The sequence below is a fragment of the Balaenoptera physalus genome (genome assembly GCF_965194825.1).
Source record: "Balaenoptera physalus genome assembly, chromosome: 17".
Lineage (NCBI taxonomy): Eukaryota > Metazoa > Chordata > Mammalia > Artiodactyla > Balaenopteridae > Balaenoptera > Balaenoptera physalus.
In genome coordinates, this window is record NC_138895.1 from 30,310,441 (window position 1) to 30,333,487 (window position 23,047).

Sequence of the window (23,047 nt, forward strand, 5' to 3'; positions counted from 1 at the left end):
AGTTGGCATACATCACTGTAATGACTTTCCCAGAGAAAAACACAACAAGGCTAGTTGAAGGGAAGTACCCAGCTCAACATTTGTGATATTCTATAAGTTTTTAAACATATAAATAACTTTTAAAGTGTGAGATTATTTATTTTGACACAAGTATTAGAAAAGTCAAGGGCACTCTCATAAAGAACATTCTCCACTTCTTTCCACTGCAAAAACAGTCAGTGTTAATCAGAAAAGGAAGGCAAATTTTCTCAGGCCAACATTAGGTAATCTTGGTATTTTTTATACTTTAGGCTCATTTAAACCTGAATCATTAGACCATGCTATGCTAGCCCTTGAGGTACCTTCCTGTTTGTATTTGACATCTCTCATCCAGTTCTCTTAGAGGAGAAAATAATTCTTGCTCTAAAAATCTTACATAGTGCTTTTAGGTAAATCTAGTGAGCAATTCATGAAAATTGTTCTATAAATAGCTGTAAGTGAATATTGATCATATAATTATCATTTGGACTTAAATCTGTCATAAGAACACAGATTATTAATAATGATGATGATAATAATTACCACTTAGGAATTCCCTACTATATGATTTATCTGTACTGTCTCTAGTTTGTATACCAAGGCTACAAAGCAGGTATCATCCTCATTGTATAGACGAACAGACTTAGAACTTGTGAAAATATTTGTCCAGAGCAGGGTTCCTCCACTTTGGCAATATTAAAAGTTTGAACTGAAGAATTCTATGTTGTAAAGGGCTCTCCTGTTCATTCTAGGACATTTAACAGCATCTCTGGCCTTCCCCGTTTAGATGCCAGTAACTTCCCTACCCCTGGGCTGTGACAACCAAAAATATCTTCAGATGTTGCTGATTGTCCTGAGCACAGACTGCTCCCTATTGAAAACTCCTGGTCTAGAGAAATTACTGTTAAAATGCAGTTTCCTAAGACCAGGATGTTTGACATTCTCTATTGGAACTAGATCATATAACCAGTTTAATATTTGAGAAATGATTTCATTTTGGATGATGGTAGAAGTGAAAATCAGCACGGAGAAGTCTTACTTTGTTTTTCCAAATCATAATAGGGTCTTCTAAACATTTATTATTCCATTCTAAAGCCAATGTATGCAGTATGTATAAATGATAGGGATAAAACCCAAAGACAAACAGTCCACAACCCAGATGGTAACAGGTAAAACTGCAGAGAAATCACATATCATAGTGTTTATTAAAATCCCTCCCCAGACAAGAAATGATGAGAATCAAGACTGATTTAGGGACGTGGGGAGCGTACCTGTCTCGTGGGTTGCTGTGGCTCGCTGTTTGGATCAGAACCTTGTTTATTCTCATTGTTCCCTTCACTAGGCTTCACCTTGTTGAATCTTACTGTTAGCGATTTAAACATCTTAAAGGTGGTTCTGAAAACTTCTGTTTTTATGACTCTATGTCTCGAGGTAGAGAAATGTACTTTGTTTTTCTTTTCATTAGTAGACAAGCCAATTAGTTGCTTAATCAGGATTTCGTTCTGGTTAATTCCTAGAGGCAACTCTCGAGCTAGTCAGGGCTTTGGCTTAAAAGCAGCAAATTACTTCTGCTTGGATGTTTTGAATTCTGTTTATGAACTTTAGAGAGTCAAAATACCCCTGTGAATAATTTATAAGTGAGAATTAAACAAAACTCCATTGTTGATTTAAATTGTTTAAATGATTGTTTAAATGTGATCACATTACCCATTGGTTTGTTTATTTTTCTTTCTTTCTAATTACCCACCCACCTATCTCTTCTATCTAAATTTTGTCAAAGTAATACATGCAAATGATTGAAAAAACAAAATGTGCATAAAGGCATATAATATAAAGCAACTCTCCCAAAGTCCTCACATGTAGTTCTGCACTGTGAAGTAACTACTTTTTCCTTTTTCTGTTCTTCTGGCGATTCTTTTTTTTTTTTTTTAAATTAGTATTTTACCATTTGATTAGATTAATGATATTCTTAGAAAATATAGTGAAAAATGAGACATAATGCTTCCCATTCCCAATAGCCTAAACATCCACCTCAGATGCATAATGATGATTACATTAGAATTAAGCAGAGAGAGAGTATTAGTTTGCTAGGGCTGCCATAACAAAGTCACAGACTGGGTGACTTAAACAACATAAATTTATACTGGAGGCTAGATGCCTGATATCAAGATGTCAGCAAGGGTAGTTTCTTCTGAAAGCTGTGCGTAAAGGAACAGTCTCTCTTCTTGGCTTGTAGATGGTCTTCTTCCTGTGTCTTCACAGTGTCTTTACTCTGTTCATGTTTGTGTCCAAATTTCCTCTTCTTCTAAGGACACCAGTTATATTAGATTAAGGCCCACCTCAGTGACCTTGTTTTAACCTACCTCTTTAAAGACTCTATCTCCAAATAAGGTCACATTTTGAGGTAGGAGGATCAGAACTTCAACATGAATTTTTGAAGAGATGCTATTCAGCCCATAACAGAGAGGCAGTATGTTTGATGAATATCACTTTGAGGAAATGTAATTCATTGCTCAGAAGCAATTTGTTCCAAAATTTCTTACAAGTTTACTATTTTCTTACAAATTGCTGAAATATTATGAAAGCTATATATGGATTACTAGTTTTATAAGTCTAGATAATTCTATTGGATTATTAATTTCATAAATTGTAAAAAAAATATGTATCTTTTTCCAGCATGAATTTTTTTCTCCGATTCACCCTTTAACCAATAAGCCTAAACTCCTTGAAGGAGGACACCATGCATCACTTATATTACCCCCACAGCACCTTTATATGGAGAGAAACTCAAGCCTCTGCTGAATAGAATTTAGTTGAAAGTTCTTTAAGAGATCTGACAACTCTAGTCCTCACTTATATCTCTGCTTTAATTCAAAACTAATTAAATATATTACACTTGCAGCATTTAAGTTTATGCATTTCTTAATACTTGGCACCACAATATGCCATTTCTTTCACTAATGTTTTCCTATATCTGTGTCTTCTACCTAAATAGATGGAAAGATCATTACCATCAGAACCTTTGCTCTGTCACTTCTCTTAGTATCACCTTGTCATCTACTATAGTATCCTTTCATTGTATCTGTATCATTTTAAACAGATATGTAGTGTATTCTAATATTTCGTTCACAATTTGACTGGCTAACATTTAGCTGTTTTTGAAAAAATATTAGAGTTCTGAGAAACTCAAAATCTTGTAAAGGTCCAAGTCACCAGAGTCTACAGCAGAGGTCTATGAAATTGCAGTGAAGAATTCCTCTTTTTCCTTTTGGAAGTTCAAGATCAAGGAAGGAGTAGAGGAAGGTAGGATCACAGTCTCTAGGAGAGCCATGGAGCTCTCATTTCCATCCTGGTAGTGACATATCTACTAGATGCAAGGAGATCCCAGTGTGAGACCTTAACAGCATTTTGATTATTAAAATACAGTTATCACACAAGGAGAGAATAGGAGTTGAGATAACCTCTGATTGTCTGCATACCTTAGCTCTACATGCCATCCAGCAATAGCAATAAGATCATTGGAATGGCTACTTTTTGTTGTAAACTAGTTTTTCTTCACAATCCATCTCTTGTAGGTCTAAACATACAAATGTCTATAGATCACCAATTCTTATCTTTAATAGATCCTTTTTCCAGAACATCTCAAAGACCCAGCTGGACAGTCAGGATTCAATGTCCTTCTACAATACAAAATATCGAGTCATAGTATTATCTTTTAACCATTTAGCTTTATAAAAAATATCAAACATTAAAAAAAAGATAAAATGTGTATTTCAATTGTAGAAATTTATTCTGCTCTTTTAAAAAAGAATTGAAGCAATTTATGTAATAGAAAATGCTCTTTCCATGAAATGAAAATCTTTTTAAAGTGAGATCTTGCTTAGTACATGGAGTTCCAAGGACATTAAAATACTAATGAATTAATTACATCTTACTTGTTTTTATGGATAATAAATATTTTATATAAATGTAAAAAAAGTTACTTTAAAAAAAATCCAGGCTTGCGGTTGGGGGCATAAAAATACTTGCATATTTTGGCAAGAATTGTCAATGTTCAGCCCTATTAACTGGTGGAATCTTATTCCTTAACTTGCCTTATTTTAAAAAGTAAAATTGACTTGAATTACTCCTTTTTTCCCCCAGCTTTTTGAGATATAATTGACATGCACCATTGTGTAAGTTTCAGGTGTACAATATGATGATTTGATACACGTATATACTGCAAAATGACTATCACAATAAACTTAAACAACACATCCTTCACCTCACATAATTATCATTTAGTTGTGTAGTATGGTGAGAACATTTAAGCTCTACTCTCGTAGCAGCTTAACAATACAGTACTGTTAACTATAGTTACTTTTGGTTTTTCTACATTGTTTGGTTTTCTCTACATTGTTAAAAAACTCTGCTTATTCTGTTCTTTCTGTGTGTGTAAATTTGGACCCCAAACCTGTGTGAGACACAAGTTCAACATTAAGAATTGTTAAGGAGAACTTAATTTTCCTACCCAGAGCCTGGACAAACTTCCTTGATGCTCTGTGCCATTGGACAGATTTTTTTTTTCAGTCCAACAAGGATGCACTTTTTTAAGGGAGTCTTGTCTTTTTGTTTTTGTTTGTTTTTTTAATGGGACCTCTTCTCTTGTGCACTTTCCAATTAAAACTAAAGACTTTCAGCACCAAGACCACCCTCCACACCCTCCACACCAGGGCAGCCTGAGTTAACTCATCTAATACTTCTTCCCTCTGTATTTCTGCAACCTGGAGATTTCCTTAAGATAATAGTTATGCATTTTAGGAAAAGAATATGAAAAAGAATATATATGTGTATAACTGAATCTCTTTGCTGTACAGCAGAAATTAACACAACATTGTAAATCAACTATACTTCAATAAAATTTAAAAAATAATTATGCATTTTAAAGTACATTTGTTGTAGAAAAAAATACAGAGGAAAAAAATTTAAGGAAGAATTTAAATTTAGTTTTTCATATTACCAAAATCATAAGTCCTTTACTGATTTTTAAAAGAAATTAGAAGTTTTAATTTTAGATTCAATCATTTCCTCAAAAAGAAACATATAATAAATAACTTGATTGATTATGAATATAATTTGATTTGTATGTCTTGAAAATACAAAATTACTTTTGTTAAAATATGGGTGTTCATTGTTTTAAAAGGCAAAGTTTTCTTTTTTGTTACATTGTTGCTTCAGAAATAATTCTGAATGAATTATCAAATATGTATGGGGTCATTTTAGGAACTTCTCAGATAATCCTCTAAGCCTATAGTTGATTATATTTTTAAATTTAGGATATAAACATCAAAGGAAAAGTTAACATCAGGCTTGTGACTGATTCTCTCCCTTCCTGGGACCCTCAGAGGAATAAAAGTCCTCATCAGACCTCTTTGTAAATCTGATCATGGTATTTACTCATGGAAAGATACCAGGGAGTCCCTATATATGAAATGTGTTTAGTAGGACATTTTTGGTCTGTCTAGATTGCTTATTGCAAATAAGCCTGCAATTTATGGATTTATGTGACATGGCTGGCTGGAGATGGGGGAAGGAAATAGTATGTAAGCTTTGCGAGGACGTGTAAAATGGAGATGTCCTCAATCCAAACTGCCTTGCTTTTGTGAGAAATACCTTTGCATACTATGTTCAAAAACTCCTTGTACATCTGAAACCAAAGTGTACCAAAATGCAGGAGAAGGTGGATAGTTTTAAATGCTGTGTCTGATGTTTTTGGGTTTTTCCCAAAAAGGATATTTTATCTATATGTCTGATAGTGGCCTGCATCAATTGAATCATTAATGAAGTTTGGTGTGAGGTAAGCTCTATGATTTTGGGGGAGTCTGCTTTGACAATTCATCCCTTAGGATTTATCACAGGTCATAAGAAAAATGATACAGATATTAATTCAAGCATCTTTATCAATGGCTTAAAATACTTCCAACATCTTGATTTTTGTCAGTAGATTGGTATTAACATGGGCATTAAAATTATGGATGAATACTTTCACTTTATCTAGATCAAGGGCCTGAAAGTTCAGAAAATGGGCAACTGGAAAGAATTCTAGAATGAGAGATGTGAATTTTAGCTCATTCTTTTTCACTGGATGGATGTGTGAGCTAAATTGAATCTCTTGCCTTAATCTGGAAATGACAAGGTGGGCAAAATAATATTTAAGCTTCCTTCTAACTCTAAATTCTGTGATTCTGTGTTCTACAGAGAGGCTTTCCAGTGAGCAAGAAGAAGACAAGGGAAAGAAGAGGGTTGTTTTTTTGGGTGAAGTGGCTACTAGAATTTCACCAGTCTCACTCTAAGTTTTTGTGCAAAGTTATTACATTGCTGCAGTAGTGACTGCCAACATGAATAAAAGCAACCATTCTCCAATATAAATCTGATCATGTGTCTAGATGAAGGCCCTCAGTGACTCCTCCTGCTTTTGGCATCATGTCCAAACTCCTACCATGACATTTCAGCCCCTTTATAATTGACCCTTGCCTAACTCTCTTTCATTTATAACCGCACTTCTTCCCACTCTCAGCTCTTACCATAATGAAATTAACTTGTGGTAACTTGAGTTACTCTGCTTTGTCTTACCTCTATCCATGTCTTTGCTCATAAGTACTTCTCCTGCCTAAAATGCTGTTCCACTCCTTGTGAATCTAGCTTAAGCTGGGTATTTTCTTCTCCCGCCTTTTCCCCCTTTCCTCTCAAAAGGTATGTATTTAATCCCTTCTTTGTTGTCCTGATTGTAGCTTGTGCCATATGCACACCTGCATTTTATCAATTCTCATTTTAAGACCATTTCCAGATCTCTTTTTCCTATCAGAGAGTAAGCTTCTTCAGGCTGAGACTATGCTTTGGTCACCTTCATATCCCCTTTGTCTGGTTCTAGGTACTCAATGCATGTTGGTTGAATTAATGATGAGAGAATGATGGTTTAGACAATCTTTTAGTTCAGGATTAATAATAAAGAGATTCTCTGTGGCAGAGGCAACGTGTAAGAAGTGGAGAAAACTTCTCTGGAGGACAGAGATGTTATGGTCTCGTTAACTTTTATCAGTAGTCACTGTATACAAGACTTCGTTTTAGGCTGAGAATGGGTTAGGTTAAGAGAAGCATTCATAAAATAATGGTGGATTTTACAATAAATGGTGTTTTAGATTCGATGAATATGGTTTATAAATGGAACACAGTAATATTTTATATATAACTCTAAATTCTATGATTTTGTGTCTTTCTGCACATGTATATTTGTATATATCTATACAAATATATGTAATTGTACACATGCACACAGACGGTAACAAAGCCATACTAAAATAAAAAGAATCATCAGTGACAACTAGTACCATATTCTTCTTGTTTAGTTTCAACAGAACATTATCCATCATAGCAATGTTGTTTGCATTAATCTTACTGATTTTTGAGTTTTATGTTAAGTTTACAAATAGGTTTTAGCTTTATAGTTATATAAAAGATACAGGCAAATGGAGTTTATATCTAGTTCCAGTTTTGAACCTATTTACATCTTATTCCTATAAAATTATTCAAATCAACGATGGAGCATCCATAATAAAGTTTCCACTTAATAGAAAACAAGTTTGAGTTCTAATTTTCTTTGAGGGAATCTTTATTGATCAGATTTCAGACATTCCCATTGAAGAGTGATTTTGAATGAGGAGGAATTCCTAGTACTTCTAAGGTCACAGCTTCCTTTGCTCCTGAGGTGGGGATGGGTTGGACCTTCCTTCCTTCCTTCCTTCCTTTCTTTCAGCAGACTCTTGGAAATAAAGTACAAAACCAGCTAAGGTTGTATGGCTGAGTACCTTTGTTGTGCACCTGAAATTATCACAACATTGTTAATCAGATATACTCCAATATAAAAAAAAAGATTAAAAAAACCCTCAAAACAACTAAGGTTATATTTTCCCTTATGTCTACCAAAGAAAGTAACATTTAGATATTTTTCTGAGATCATTCTGAATTAAATTTAAATAATCTGAGTATTATTTCAATAGGAGAATAGTAGCCACTAAGTTATAAAGGGAATGACTAGTTTACAGTAGATAACCTCAAGCAATAACTTGAATGGAAACAACCATAAATTTTTTCTCTCCAGTTTTTGGGGGCTGTTCTATTTTTAGGAGAGGATCATAAATTGATAATAAGTCTGAACTTTGACTAAGTCCTGAAAAGTTCACTGCACTGAATACATCATATTTAGTAAGGCAGGGAAGTAGATAAGTTATGAGCGTTTTTTTCACTTATAAGACTTTAGAGGAAAAAGTACTGGGCACATTGTCAGGTCACCTGTGAAGCCGGTTTTGGCCCTCATCCACAAAACAGAAGATAGAACAACAAGCTCTTAGGATTTGGGGAAGATTACAAAAGATAATGAATATGATAACATATAAAAGGTACCTGGTAAAAATTAAAGTGCTCAACAAATATTTGTTAGTTGAATAAAACAAATCGTGTTTCTGGAGAGCACTAAGATTTAAAATGCTCTGCTTACTGAATTATATAATTTTACTGTGCACTAAACATTTGAGTTCTTTCTGTGTTTCAGGTACTCTGCTAGCTGCTGTGGGGTATATAGAGATGACTCACATATACCCTGTGACACACAGAGATTCTTGAGAAATATATGAACAATCTCAATTCGCCTTCTCTAATGGACGAATGTGAGTCATGTTATAGTAGCACAGAAGAGCAGGTGACCGAGTCTGCCTAGGTGTAAGTGGGCAATAAACTGGAGAGTAAATCTTTGCAAAGGAGTTAATGCTCACAATGGGTTTCAAGGAGGAGGAATTCACTGACTAGATGTGGAAAGATGAGACACTCCAGACGTAGAGACAGCATCAATTAATGAAGGTATTACAGTAAATGGCAGTTAATGTGGACAGCACATTGACCTTAGTAGACATGTAACAAAGCTTTATTAAACTACTGGCGAATATTAACAATAAATATGACAGTGTACACAATTTTTTTACATTAAATATTAGCCATAGTCCATATTATTTCCAAGGGGGACCAAAGACACTGATTTTATGTTCTTTTCATTTTTGTAGGGTTAGCAAAACGTTAAGTTAAAAGAATAAATATCCAAAGAAAACTTCCAAATATTTTTTTTGAGTTAATGACATTGACTATTTAATGATCTATCAAAGTAGATTTATAACAACTTAATTTAAAGAAAATTTTCCATCATAAAATATATATATAACACTATTTAGAAATATTTGCCAGTGTGATTTTATGTGATGACAAAGTTAGAGTAGGTATTTTTTTCGATCACCTGTGGGTGTAATGCAACTCAGCTGACATGAAGAATTTCTCCAACTTAAGTGATTTTAAATATAGTATTTCAGTGAGTAGAAATGCTCTCTGTTTCTCTGATTATAGTATTTTCATTGCTTCTAATTTATAATTAAAATGCATGAGCAGCAAATGTAACAAATATTAAGGGTAATAATACCTTCAAGAAATTGTTAATAACTAGTGGCATCTGTGACTATTGAAAGCTATATTGGTTTAGAATGTGACTAATAGAATAAATATTTTGAAAAAAATCCTTATGTTGGTATTTTATAAACAGTAATCAGGTCATGATGGATTTGTTATGTGAATATGGATGGGATAACTATGTGAAGTTTCCTCATTCTTTTACAGTCTTTTACAAAGTTGATTAGCCTGTTTCAGTATTTGGTTCTAATTATGGACTATCATTGCTTACTTATTTATTTTTTATCATCAAGTGAGCTAACTGAAAGCACTTCAGTTAATTGAACATAATGATCTACTGTTATGTAAGGAGATTAATAGTGCATTTCATAAAGAAGATTGTCTATATACAATTAACTCCCTAGCTAAGCTGGTTTTAACTGGATTTTTTGGTTTTTTATATTCTAAATTTATTGGTGATCTAAACAGAATGTTTTAGGAATTTTCGAGCTACTAGGATGTTCTTAATCCTAATAAAAAATACATCCAGCTACTAGTGAGGTGGAGGTTGGTTTATGAATAATAGCTGTTGGTTACCTCAATAGTAAAAGCAAATATATTAATCCTTGACCCAACATGAAGATGTTATTACTTTTCAACACTCAAATTTACCAACAGTGAAAACTTTATTGATTGCTTAGGTCTGAGGGATGAATGTAATATATAGCAATTTGAAAATCTTCTGAGAATGATTATTAGTTCTTTATTTAGAAGCCAGAATCCATTTCATGCTTGGGTTTTAGCCTTATGTTTCCTACAGTTTGTTGGATGTTTAATTTGAAATGCCTATATGCATTTCATGATCAATCTACTTAAAAAACGAATTTATCTTCTTTACCACCAAAGATTCTTCTGATTTCCTGTTTTATTAAAGGCAGTATCATTATTTTAATTTCCTCCCTTATCCTAATTATGTGAATTATTTACTTGTTTCTTTAATTCCTCCTTTACAATTTCTGCTCTTATCCTTTCTACTTCATTCCCATTTTCACCATTGTATCTAAGCACTTAGAGATTGCTTTATTATTGTAATAACTTCTGGGTTGGCCAGTGGAAGCTGTGAGTAATGCGTCTGGAGTCCAGATGGTTAGCTTGTGTATGTGGAGGAGGGAGAATCCCACCACTGAAAGGTAATGAAGAGTCCCACAGAACAGTTATTGGAGCAATGTTGTCCATATTTTTCTGTAATTTCAAAGAAGTCACTGATTTCTTTGAATATAAGTTCTAAAATTGATTTATAAATATCTCTCATTGAATCTCCCAATGCACTCAGTAGAAATTTAAAAATGAACTTATTTTGAAATAATTTAAAATTTACAGAAAAGTTACAAGGACACTACAGGTAAATCAGTATGTGCCTCATTAACATTCCCCAACTGGAATACATTTTACTACATTTGTTCCCTCCCTGTCTCAGTGTTTCTCTGTATATATACTAATTATCACATTCTTTTCCTAAACCATTTGAGTGCAAGCTGCAAACATGATACCTTATCACTCCTCAGTCTTCAATGCATGTTTCCCAAAGATTCTCCCCTACATGACCACAGTCCAAACCTCCAGATCTGGGATTCCACATTGATATAACACTGCCCTCCAATCCACAGACTATTTAAATTTTGCCAACTGTCTCAACCATTTCCCCTTCCCTTCCTGGTCCAGGGTCCATACAGAATCATGTGTTGCAATTAATTGTCATGCCTCGGAGGAGCTTCAAGATGGCAGAAGAGTAAGACGTGGAGATCACCTTCCTCCCCACAAATACATCAGAAATACATCTACATGTGGAACAACTCCTACAAAACACCTACTGAATGCTGGCAGAAGACCTCAGACCTCCCAAAAGGCAAGAAACTCCCCACGTACCTGGGTAGGGCAAAAGAAAAAAGAAAAAACAGAGACAAAAGAATAGGGACAGGACCTGCACCAGTGAGAGGGAGCTGTGAAGGAGGAAAGGTTTCCACACACTAGGAAGCCCCTTCGTGGGCGGAGACTGTGGGTGGCGGAGGGGGGAAGCTTCGGAGCCGTGGAGGAGAGCACAGCAACAGGGGTGCAGAGGGCAAAGCAGAGAGATTCCCGCACAGAGGATCGGTGCCAACCTGCACTCACCAGCCAGAGAGGCTTGTCTGCTCACCTGCCGGGACGGGTGGGGGCTGGGAGCTGAGGCTCAGGCTTCAGAGGTCAGATCCCAGGGAGAGGACAGGGGTTGGCTGCGTAAGCACAGCCTGAAGGGGGCTACTGCGCCACGGCTAGCTCGGAGGAGGTCTGGAAAGGGTATGGAACTGCCGAAGAGGCAAGAGACTTTTTCTTGCTTATTTGTTTCCTGGTGCGTGAGGAGAGGGGATTCCAAGCGCCACTTAAAGGAGCTCCAGAGACGGGCGGGAGCGGCGGCTATCAGGGCAGACCCCAGAAATGGGCATGAGACGCTAAGGCTGCTGCTGCAGCCACTAAGAAGCCTGTGTGCAAGCACAGGTCACTAGCCACACCTCCCCTCCTGGGAGCCTGTGCAACCCGCCACTGCCAGGGTCCCGTGATCCAGGGACAACTTGCCCAGGAGAACACATGACATGCCTCAGGCTGGTGCAATGTCACGCCAGCCTCTGCCACTGCAGGCAAGCCCCGTACTCCATACTCCTCCCCTCCCCCGGCCTGAGTGAGCCAGAGCCCCTGAAGCAGCTGCTACTTTAACCCTGTCCTGTCTGAGGGAAGAACAGATACCCTCAGGTGACCTACATGCAGAGGCAGGGCCAAATCCAAAGCTGAATCCCAGGAGCTGTGCAAACAAATAAGAGAAAGGGAAATCTCTCCAGGCAGCCTCAGGAGGAGCGGATTAAATCTCCACAATCAACTTGATATACCCTGCATCTGTGGAATACCTGAAGAGAAAACGAATCATCCCAAATTGAGGACGTGGACTTAGAGAGCAAAGATATATATATATATATATATTTTCCCTTTTTCTCTTTTTGTGAGTGTGTATGTGTAAGCTTCTGTGTGTGATTTTGTCTGTATAGCTTTGCTTTTACCATTTGTCCTAGGGTTCTCTCTGTCCGTTTCTGTTCTTTTTTTAGTATACTTTTCAGCCCTTATTATCATTGGTGAATTTGTTTTTTGGTTTGGTTATTCTTTCTTTCTTTTTTTTTTTTAATTATTAAAAAAATCTTTAAATATTTTTTTGTTTTTTATTTTAATAACTATTTTATTTTAAATTTTTCTTTCTTTCTTTTCTCCCTTTTATTCTGAGCCGTGTGGATGACAGGCTCTTGGTGCTCCAGCCAGGCATCAGGGTTGTGCCTCTGAGGTGGGATAGCCAAGTTCAGGACATTGGTCCACCAGAGACCTCCCAGCTCCATGTAATATCAAATGGCAAAAATCTCCCAGAGATTTCCATCTCAACACCAAGACCCAGCTCCACTCAACAACCAGCACGCTCCAGTGCTGGACACCCTATGCCAAACAACTAGCAAGACAGGAACAGAACCCCATTCATTAGCAGAGAGGCTGCCTAAAATCATAATAAGGTCACAGGCACCCCAAAACACACCACCAGACGTGGATCTGTCCACCAGAAAGACAAGATCCAGCCTCATCCACCAGAACACAGGCACTAGTCCCCTCCACCAGGAAGCCTACACAACCCACTAAACCAACCTTAGCCACTGGGGGTGGACACCAAAAACAACGGGAACTATGAACGTGCAGCCTGTGAAAAGGAGACCCTGAAAACAGTAAGTTAAGCAAAATGAGAAGACAAAGAAACACACAGCAGATGAAGGAGCAAGGCAAAAACCCACCAGACATAACAAATGAAGAGGAAATAGGCAGTCTACCTGAAAAAGAATTCAGAATAATGATAGTAAAGATGATCCAAATTCTGGGAAATAGAATGGAGAAAATACAAGAAACGTTTAACAAGGACCCAGAAGAACTAAAGAGCAAACAGACAGTGATGAACAACACAATAAATTAAATTAAAAATTCTCTAGAAGGGATCAATAGCAGAATAACTAAGGCAGAAGAACAGATAAGTGACCTGGAAGATAAAATAGTGGAAATAACTACTGCAGAGCAGAATAAAGAAAAAAGAATGAAAAGAACTGAAGACAGTTTAAGAGACCTCTGGGACAATATTAAATGCACCAACATTCGAATTATAGGGGTCCCAGAAGAAGAAGAGAAAAAGAAAGGGACTGAGAAAATATTTGTAGAGATTATAGTTGAAAACTTCCCTAATATGGGAAAAGAAATATTTAATCAAGTCCAGGAAGCACAGAGAGTTCCATACAGGATAAATCCAAGGAGAAACACACAAGACACATATTAATCAAACTATCAAAAATTAAATACCAAGAAAAAATATTAAAAGCAGCAAAGGAAAAACAACAAATAACATTCAAGGGAATCCCCGTAAGGTTAACAGCTGATCTTTCAACAGAAACACTGCAAGCCAGAAGGGCGTGACAGGACATATTTAAAGTGATGAAGGGGAACAACCTACAACCAATATTACTCTATCCAGCAAGGATCTCATTCAGATTTCACAGAGAAATTAAAATCTTTACAGACAAGCAAAAGTTAAGAGAATTCAGCACAACCAAACCAGCTTTACAACAAATGCTAAAGGAACTTCTCTAGGCAGGAAACACAAGAGAAGGAAAACACCTACAATAACAAACCCAAAAGAGTTAAGAAAATGGTAATAGGAACATACATATAGATAATTACCTTAAATGTAAATGGATTAAATGCTCCAACCAAAAGACATAGTCTGGCTGAATGGATACAAAAACAAGACCCACATATAGGCTGTCGACAAGAGACCCACTTCAGACCTAGGGACATATACAGACTGAAAGTGAGGGGATGGAAAAATGTATTCCATGCAAATGGAAATCAAAAGAAAGCTGGAGTAGCAATTCTCATATCAGACAAAATAGACTTTAAAGCAAACACTATTACAAGAGACAAAGAAGGACACTACATAATGATCAAGGGATCGATCCAAGAAGAAGATATAACAATTGTAAATATTTATGCACCCAACATAGGAGCACCTCAATACATAAGGCAAATACTAACAGCCATAAAAGGAGAAATCGGCAGTAACACAATCATAGTAGGGGACTTTAACACCCCACTTTCACCAATGGACAGATCATCCAAAATGAAAAATAAGGAAACACAAGCTTTAAATGACACATTAAACAAGATGGACTTAATTGATATTTATAGGACATTCCACCCAAAAACAACAGAATACACATTTTTCTCAAGTGCTCATGGAACATTCTCCAGTATAGATCATATCTTGGGTCACAAATCAAGACTTGGTAAATTTAAGAAAATTGAAATCGTTTCAAGTATCTTTTCCGACCACAACGCTATGAGACTAGATATCAATTACAGGAAAACATCTGTAAAAAATACAAACACATGGAGGCTAAACAATACACTACTTAATAACCAAGTGATCACTGAAGAAATCAAAGAGGAAATCAAAAAATACCTAGAAACAAATGACAATGGAGACACGACGACCCAAAACCTATGGGATGCAGCAAAAGCAGTTCTAAGAAGGAAGTTTATAGCAATACAATCCTACCTTAAGAAACAGGAAACATCTCAAATAAACAACCTAACCTCACACCTCAAGCAATTAGAGAAAGAAGAACAAAAAAACCCCAAAGTTAGCAGAAGGAAAGAAATCAGAAAAATCAGAACAGAAATAAAAGAAAAAGAAATGAAGGAAATGATAGCAAAGATCAGTAAAACTAAAAGCTGGTTCTTTGAGAAGATAAACAAACTTGATAAACCATTAGCCAGACTGATCAAGAAAAAAAGGGAGAAGACTCAAGTCAATAGAATTAGAAATGAAAAAGGAGAAGTAACCACTGACACTGCAGAAATACAAACAATCATGAGAGATTACTACAAGTAACTATATGCCAATAAAATGGACAACCTGGAAGAAATAGACGAATTCGTAGAAATGCACAACCCTCTGAGACTGAACCAGCAAAAAATAGAAAAAACGAACAGACCAATAACAAGCACTGAAATTGTAACTGTGATTAAAAATCTTCCAACAGGGGAGAGAAGATGGTGGAAGAGTAAGACATGGAGATCACCTTCCTTCCCACAGATACAGTAGAAATACAGCTACACATGGAATCGCTCCTACAGAACACCCACTGAATGCTGGCAGAAAACGTCAGACCTCCCAAAAGGCAAGAAACTCCCCACGTACTTGGGTAGGGCAAAAGAAAAACGAAATAACAGAGACAAAAGAATAGGGACGGGACCTGCACCAGTGGGAGGGAGCCGTGAAGGAGGAAAGGTTCCACACACTAGGAAGCCCCTTTGGGGGTGGAGACTGCAGGTAGCAGAGGGGGGAAGCTTCCGAGCCATGGAGGAGAGCGCAGCCACAGGGGTGCGGAGGGCAAAGCAGAGAGACTCCCACACAGAGACTCGGCGCCCAGCAGCACTCACCAGCCCAAGAGGCTCGTCTGCTCCCCCACCGGGGCGGGCGGGGCTGGGAGCTGAGGCTCGGGCTTCGGTCGGATCGCAGGGAGAGGACTGGGGTTGGCAGTGTGAACACAGCCTGAAGGGGTTAGTGCACCACAGCTAGCCGAGAGGGAGTCCGGGAAAAAGTCTGCAGCTGCCGAAGAGGCAAGAGACTTTTTCTTCCCTCTTTGTTTCCTGGTGCGCGAGGAGAGGGAATTCAGAACGCCGCCTAAATGAGCTCCAGAGACGGGAGCGAGCCGCGGCTATCAGCATGGATCCCACAGAAACAGGGGAACAGAGGAAAAAAACAGAGAGATTCCCGCACAGAGGCTCAGCGCCGAGCAGCACTCAGCAGCCCGAGAGGCTTGTCTGCTCACCCGCCAGGGCGGGCGGGGGCTGGGAGCTGAGGCTCAGGCTTCGGTCGGATCCCAGGGAGAGGACTGGGGTTGGCAGTGTGAACACAGCCTGAAGGGGTTAGTGCACCACAGCTAGCCGGGAGGGAGTCCGGGAAAAAGTCTGCAGCTGCCGAAGAGGCAAGAGACTTTTTCTTGCCTCTTTGTTTCGCGGCGCGCAAGGAGAGGGGATTCAGAGCACCGCCTAAACGAACTCCAGAGATGGACGCGAGCCGCGGTGATCAGCGCGGGCCCCAGAGATGGGCGTGAGATGCTAAGGCTGCTGCTGCCGCCACCAAAAAGCCTGTGCGCAAGCACAGGTCACTCTCCACACCGCCCCTCCTGGGAGCCGGTGCAGCCCGCCACTGCCAGGCTCCCGTGATCCAGGGACAACTTCCCTTGGAGAACGCACGGCACGCCTCAGGCTGGTGCAACGTCACGCTGGCCTCTGCCTCTGCAGGCTTGTCCCGCCTCCTCCGTACCCCTCCCTCCCCCCGGCCTGAGTGAGCCAGAGCCCCCGAAGCAGCTGCTCCTTTAACCCCGTTCTGTCTGGGCGGGGAACAGATGCCCTCAGGCGACCTACATGCAGAGGCGGGTCCAAATCCATAGCTGAACCCCGGGAGCTGTACGAACAAAGAAGAGAAAGGGAAATCTCTCCCAGCAGTCTCAGAAGTAGCGGATTAAAACTCCACAAACAACTTGAGGTGCCTGCATCTGTTGAATACCTGAATAGCCAACGAATCATCCCAAATTCAGGAGGTGGACATTGGGAGCAGGATATATTAATTTTTCCCCTTTTCCTTTTTTTGTGAGTGTATATGTATATGCCTCTGGGTGAGATTTTGTCTGTATAGCTTTGCTTTATAATAGCTTTATTTTACCTCACTATATTATATCCTCTTTCTTTCATTCTTTCTATTTTTTCTCCCTTTTACTCTGAGCTGTGTGGATAAAAGGCTCTTGGTGTTCCAGCCAGGGCATCAGGGCCGTGCCTCTGAGGTGGGATAGCCAACTTCAGGACACTGGTCCACAAGAGACCTCCCAGCTCCACGTAATACCAAATGGCAAAAATCTCTCAGAGATCTCCATCTCAACATCAAGACCCAGCTTCACTCAACGACCAGCAAGCTACAGTGCTGGACACCCTATGCCAAACAACTAGCAAGACAGGAGCACAGCCCCATCCATTAGCAGAGAGGCTGCCTAAAATCATAATAAGGCCACAGACACCCCAAAATACACCACTAGACGTGGACGTGCCCACCAGAAAGACAAGATCCAGCCTCATCCACCAGAACTCAGGCACTAGTTCCCTCCACCAGGAAGACTACACAATCCACTGAACCAACCTTAGCCACTGGGGACAGATACCAAAAACAACGGGAACTACGAACCTGCAGCCTGTGAAAAGGAGACCCCAAACACAGTAAGATAAGCAAAATGAGATGACAGAGAAACACACAGCAGATGAAGGAGCAGGGTCAAAACACACCAGACTTAACAAATGAAGAGGAAATAGGTAGTCTACCTGAAAAAGAATTCAGAATAATGAGAGTAAGGATGATTCAAAATCTTGGAAATAGAATAGACAAAATGCAAGAAACATTTAACAAGGACATAGAAGAACTAAAGAGGAAACAAGCAACGATGAAAAACACAATAAATGAAATTAAAAATACTCTAGATGGGATCAATAGCAGAATAACTGAGGCAGAAGAAAGGATAAGTGACCTGGAAGATAAAATGGTGGAAATAACTACTGCAGAGCAGGATAAAGAAAAAAGAATGAAAAGAATTGAGGACAGTCTCAGAGACCTCTGGGACAACATTAAACACACCAACATTCGAATTATAGGGGTCCCAGAAGAAGAAGAGAAAAAGAAAGGGACTGAGAAAATATTTGAAGAGATTATAGTTGAAAACTTCCCTAATATGGGAAAGGAAATAGTGAATCAAGTCCTGGAAGCACAGAGAGTCCCATACAGGATAAATCCAAGTAGAAACACACCAAGACACATATTAATCAAACTGTCAAAAATTAAATATAAAGAAAACATATTAAAAGCAGCAAGGGATAAACAACAAATAACACGCAAGGGAATCCTCATAAGGTTAACAGCTGATCTTTCAGCAGAAATTCCGAAAGACAGAAAGGAGTGACAGGATATACTTAAAGTGATGAAGGAGAAAAACCTACAGCCAAGATTACTCTACCCAGCAAGGATTTCATTCAGATGTGATGGAGAAATTAAAACCTTTACAGACAAGCTAAAGTTAAGAGAGTTCAGCACCACCAAACCAGCTTTACAACAAATGCTAAAGGAACTTCTCTAGGCAAGAAACACAAGAGAAGGAAAAGACCTACAATAACAAACCCAAAACATTTAAGAAAATGGGAATAGGAACATACATATCGATAATTACCTTTAATGTAAATGGATTAAATGCTCCCACCAAAAGACACAGACTGGCTGAATGGATACAAAAAAGAGACCCATATATATGCTGTCTACAAGAGACCCACTTCAGATCTAGGGACACATACAGACTGAAAGTGAGGGGATGGAAAAAGATAGTCCATGAAAATGGAAATCAAAAGAAAGCTGGAGTAGCAATTCTCACACTACTTAATAACGAAGTGATCACTGAAGAAATCAAAAGGGAAATCAAAAAATACCTAGAAACAAATGACAATGGAGGTACGACGACCGAAAACCTATGGGATGCAGCAAAAGCAGTGCTAAGAGGGAAGTTTATAGCAATACAAGCCTACCTCAAGAAACAGGAAACATCTCAAATAAACAAACTAACCTTGCACCTAAAGCAATTAGAGAAAGAAGAACAAAAAAACCCCAAAGCTAGCAGAAGGAAAGAAATCATAAAGATCAGGTCAGAAATAAATGAAAAAGAAATGAAGGAAACAATAGCAAAAATCAATGAAACTAAAAGCTGGTTCTTTAAGAAGATAAACAAAATTGATAAACCATTAGCCAGATTCATCAAGAGAAAAAGGGAGAAGACTCAAATCAATAGAATTAGAAATGAAAAAGGAGAAGTAACCACTGACACTGCAGAAATACAAACGATCATGTGAGATTACTACAAGCAACTCTATGCCAAGAAAATGGACAATTTGGAAGAAATGGACAGATTCTTAGAAGTGCACAACCTGCCGAGACTGAACCAGGAAGAAATAGAAAATGTGAACAGACCAATCACAAGCACTGAAATTGAAACTGTGATTAAGAACCTTCCAACAAACAAAACCCCAGGACCAGATGGCTTCACAGGTGAATTCTATCAAACATTTAGAGAAGAGCTAACACCTATCCTTCTCAAACTCTTCCAAAATATTGCAGAGAGAGGAACACTCCCAAACTCATTCTACAAGGCCACCATCACCCTGATACCAAAACCAGACAAAGATGTCACAAAGAAAGAAAACTACAGGCCAATATCACTGATGAACATAGATGCAAAAATCCTCAACAAAATACTAGCAAACAGAATCCACAGCACATTAAAAGGATCATACACCATGATCAAGTGGGGTTTATCCCAGGAATGCAAGGATTCTTCAATATACGCAAATCAATCAATGTGATACACCATATTAACAAATTGAAGGAGGAAAACCATATGATCATCTCAATAGATGCAGAGAAAGCTTTTGACAAAATTCAACACCCATTTATGATAAAAGCCCTGCAGAAAGTAGGCATGGAGGGAACTTTCCTCAACATAATAAAGGCCATATATGACAAACCCACAGCCAACATCATCCTCAATGGTGAAAAACTGAAACCATTTCCACTAAGATCAGGAACAAGACAAGGTTGCCCACTCTCACCACTATTATTCAACATAGTTTTGGAAGTGTTAGCCACAGCAATCAGAGAAGAAAAGGAAATAAAAGGAATCCAAATCGGAAAAGAAGAAGTAAAGCTGTCACTGTTTGCAGATGACATGATACTAAACATAGAGAATCCTAAAGATGCTACCAGAAAACTCCTAGAGCTAATCAATGAATTTGGTAAAGTAGCAGGATACAAAATTAATGCACAGAAATCTCTTGCATTTCTATACACTAATGATGAAAAATCTGAAAGTGAAATTAAGAAAACACTCCCGTTTACCATTGCAACATAAAGAATAAAATATCTAGGATAAACCTACCTAAGGAGACAAAGGACCTGTATGCAGAAAATTATAAGACACTGATGAAAGAAATTAAAGATGATACAAATAGATGGAGAGATATACCATGTTCTTGTATTGGAAGAATCAACGTTGTGAAAATGACTCCAGTACCCAAAGCAATCTACAGATTCAATGCAATTCCTATCAAACTACCACTGGCATTTTCCACAGAACTAGAATAAAAAATTTCACAATTTGTATGGATACAGAAAAGACTCCGAAGTGCCAAATTAATCTTGAGAAAGAAAAATGGAGCTGGAGGAATCAGGCTCCCTGACTTCGGACTATACTACAAAGCTACAGTAATCAAGACAGTATGGTACTGGCACAAAAACAGAAATATAGATCAATGGAACAGGATAGAAAGCCCAGAGATAAACCGATGCACATATGGTCACCTTATCTTTGATAAAGGAGGCAAGAATATACATTGGAGAAAAGACAGCCTCTTCAATAAGTGGTGCTGGGAAACCTGGACAGCTACACATAAAAGAATGATATTAGAACACTCCCTAACACCATACACAAAAATAAAGTCAAAATGTATTAAAGACCTAAACATAAGGCCAGACACTATCAAACTCTTAGAGGAAAACATAGGCAGAACACTCTATGACATAAATCACAACAAGATCCTTTTTGACCCACCTCCTAGAGAAATGGAAATAAAAACAAAAATAAACAAATTGGACCTAATGAAACTTAAAAGCTTTTGCACAAGAAAGAAAGCCACAAACAAGATGAAAACACATCCCTCAGAATGGGAGAAAATATTTGCAAATGAACAACTGACAAAGGATTAATCTCCAAAATTTACAGGCAGCTCAGTATCAAAAAAACAAACAACCCAATCCAAAAATGGGCAGAAGACCTAAATAGACATTTCTCCAAAGAAATTATACAGACTGCCAACAAACACATGAAAGAATGCTCAACATCATTAATCATTAGAGAACTGCAAATCAAAACTACCATGCGATATCATCTCACACCGGTCATAATGGCCATCATCAAAAAATCTACGAATGGTAAATGATGGGGAGGGTGGGACGAAAAGGGAGCCCTCTTGCACTGTTGGTGGGAATGTAAATTGGTACCACCACTATGGAGAACAGTATGGAGGTTCCTTTAAAAACTAAAAATAGAACTACCATACGACACAGCAATCCCATTATTAGGCATATACCCTGAGAAAACCATAATTCAAAAAGAGTCATGTATTACAATGTTCATTGCAGCTCTTGTTACAGTAGCCAGGATTTGGAAGCAGCCTAAGTGTCCATCGACAGATGAATGGATAAATAAGATGTGGCACATATATACAGTTGAGTATTACCCAGCCATAAAAAGAAAGAAATTGAGTTATTTTTAGTGAGGTGGATGGACCTAGAGTCTGTCATACAGAGTGAAGTAAGTCAGAAAAAGAAAAACAAATACCGTATGCTAACACATATATATGGAATTAAAAAAAAAAAAATTGGTCATGAAGAACATAGGGGCAAGACGGGAATAAAGACGCAGACCTAGCAGAGAATGGACTTGAGGACACAGGGAGGGGGAAGGGTAAGCTGGGACAAAGTGAGAGAGTGGTAGTGTATATGTGGACATATATATACTACCAAATGTAAAATAGATAGCTAGTGGGAAGCAGTCGCATAGCACAGGGAGATCAGCTCAGTTCTTTTTGACCAGCCAAAAGGGTGGGATAGGGAGGGTGGGAGGGAGGGAGACAGAAGAGGGAAGAGATATGGGGATATATATATACGTATAACTGATTCATTTTGTTATAAAGGAGAAACTAACACACCATTGTAAAGCAATTATACTCCAATAAAAATGTTAATAAAAAAAGAAAAACCAATGCAGCCAAAATAACTAAATAAATAAATTTATTAAAAAAAAATTGTCATGCCTCTTCAGTCTCTTTAAATCTGGAATGAGTCCTCTGTCTTTTTCTGTCTTTCATGGCCTTGACAATTTAAAAAAGTACCAGCCTGTCTTTCCATAGAATGGCACCATCTATTTTATACAACACTGTCCAATTAATATTTCTAAAAAGTTTAATCAAATCTCTCAGATAGTATCAGTCCAAATCAAAACACTGCCTCTCTTATGATTACAGTTGAGTTTGGACGTCAAGGAGTTTCCAAATGTTGCTTTTGTAACTCATGTCATTTATTAGATATCGCCACAAATTATGCTTGTGTTCATCCATTTGTTGATTTATGGTTTCATTTATTCAGTCATTAAATGATTCAGTAAATGCAATAGAGACAATGAAGGCCAGTCACTTTACATGTGTTATTTTACTTAATGTTCAGGATACCTTATCAGATAGTTTTTATTATTGGCCCCAATAATCAGATAAAAAAATAAAAAATGAAACTTACAAGAATCAAGTAATTTGC

At 37.9% G+C, this 23,047-nt stretch overlaps 1 protein-coding gene across 1 annotated transcript in view; it reads right to left on the reverse strand.

Annotated features, from left to right (window-relative positions):
- The window catches only part of CNGB3 (cyclic nucleotide gated channel subunit beta 3), a 161,999-nt gene extending 150,054 nt beyond the window's left edge, over positions 1-11,945 (reverse strand). Inside the window, 1 exon segment of the mRNA XM_082434062.1 lies at positions 1,290-11,945. Coding sequence (XP_082290188.1) covers positions 1,290-1,400 — 111 coding nt within the window. The 5' untranslated portion in view covers positions 1,401-11,945.
- Positions 11,946-23,047: the final 11,102 nt, after the last annotated feature.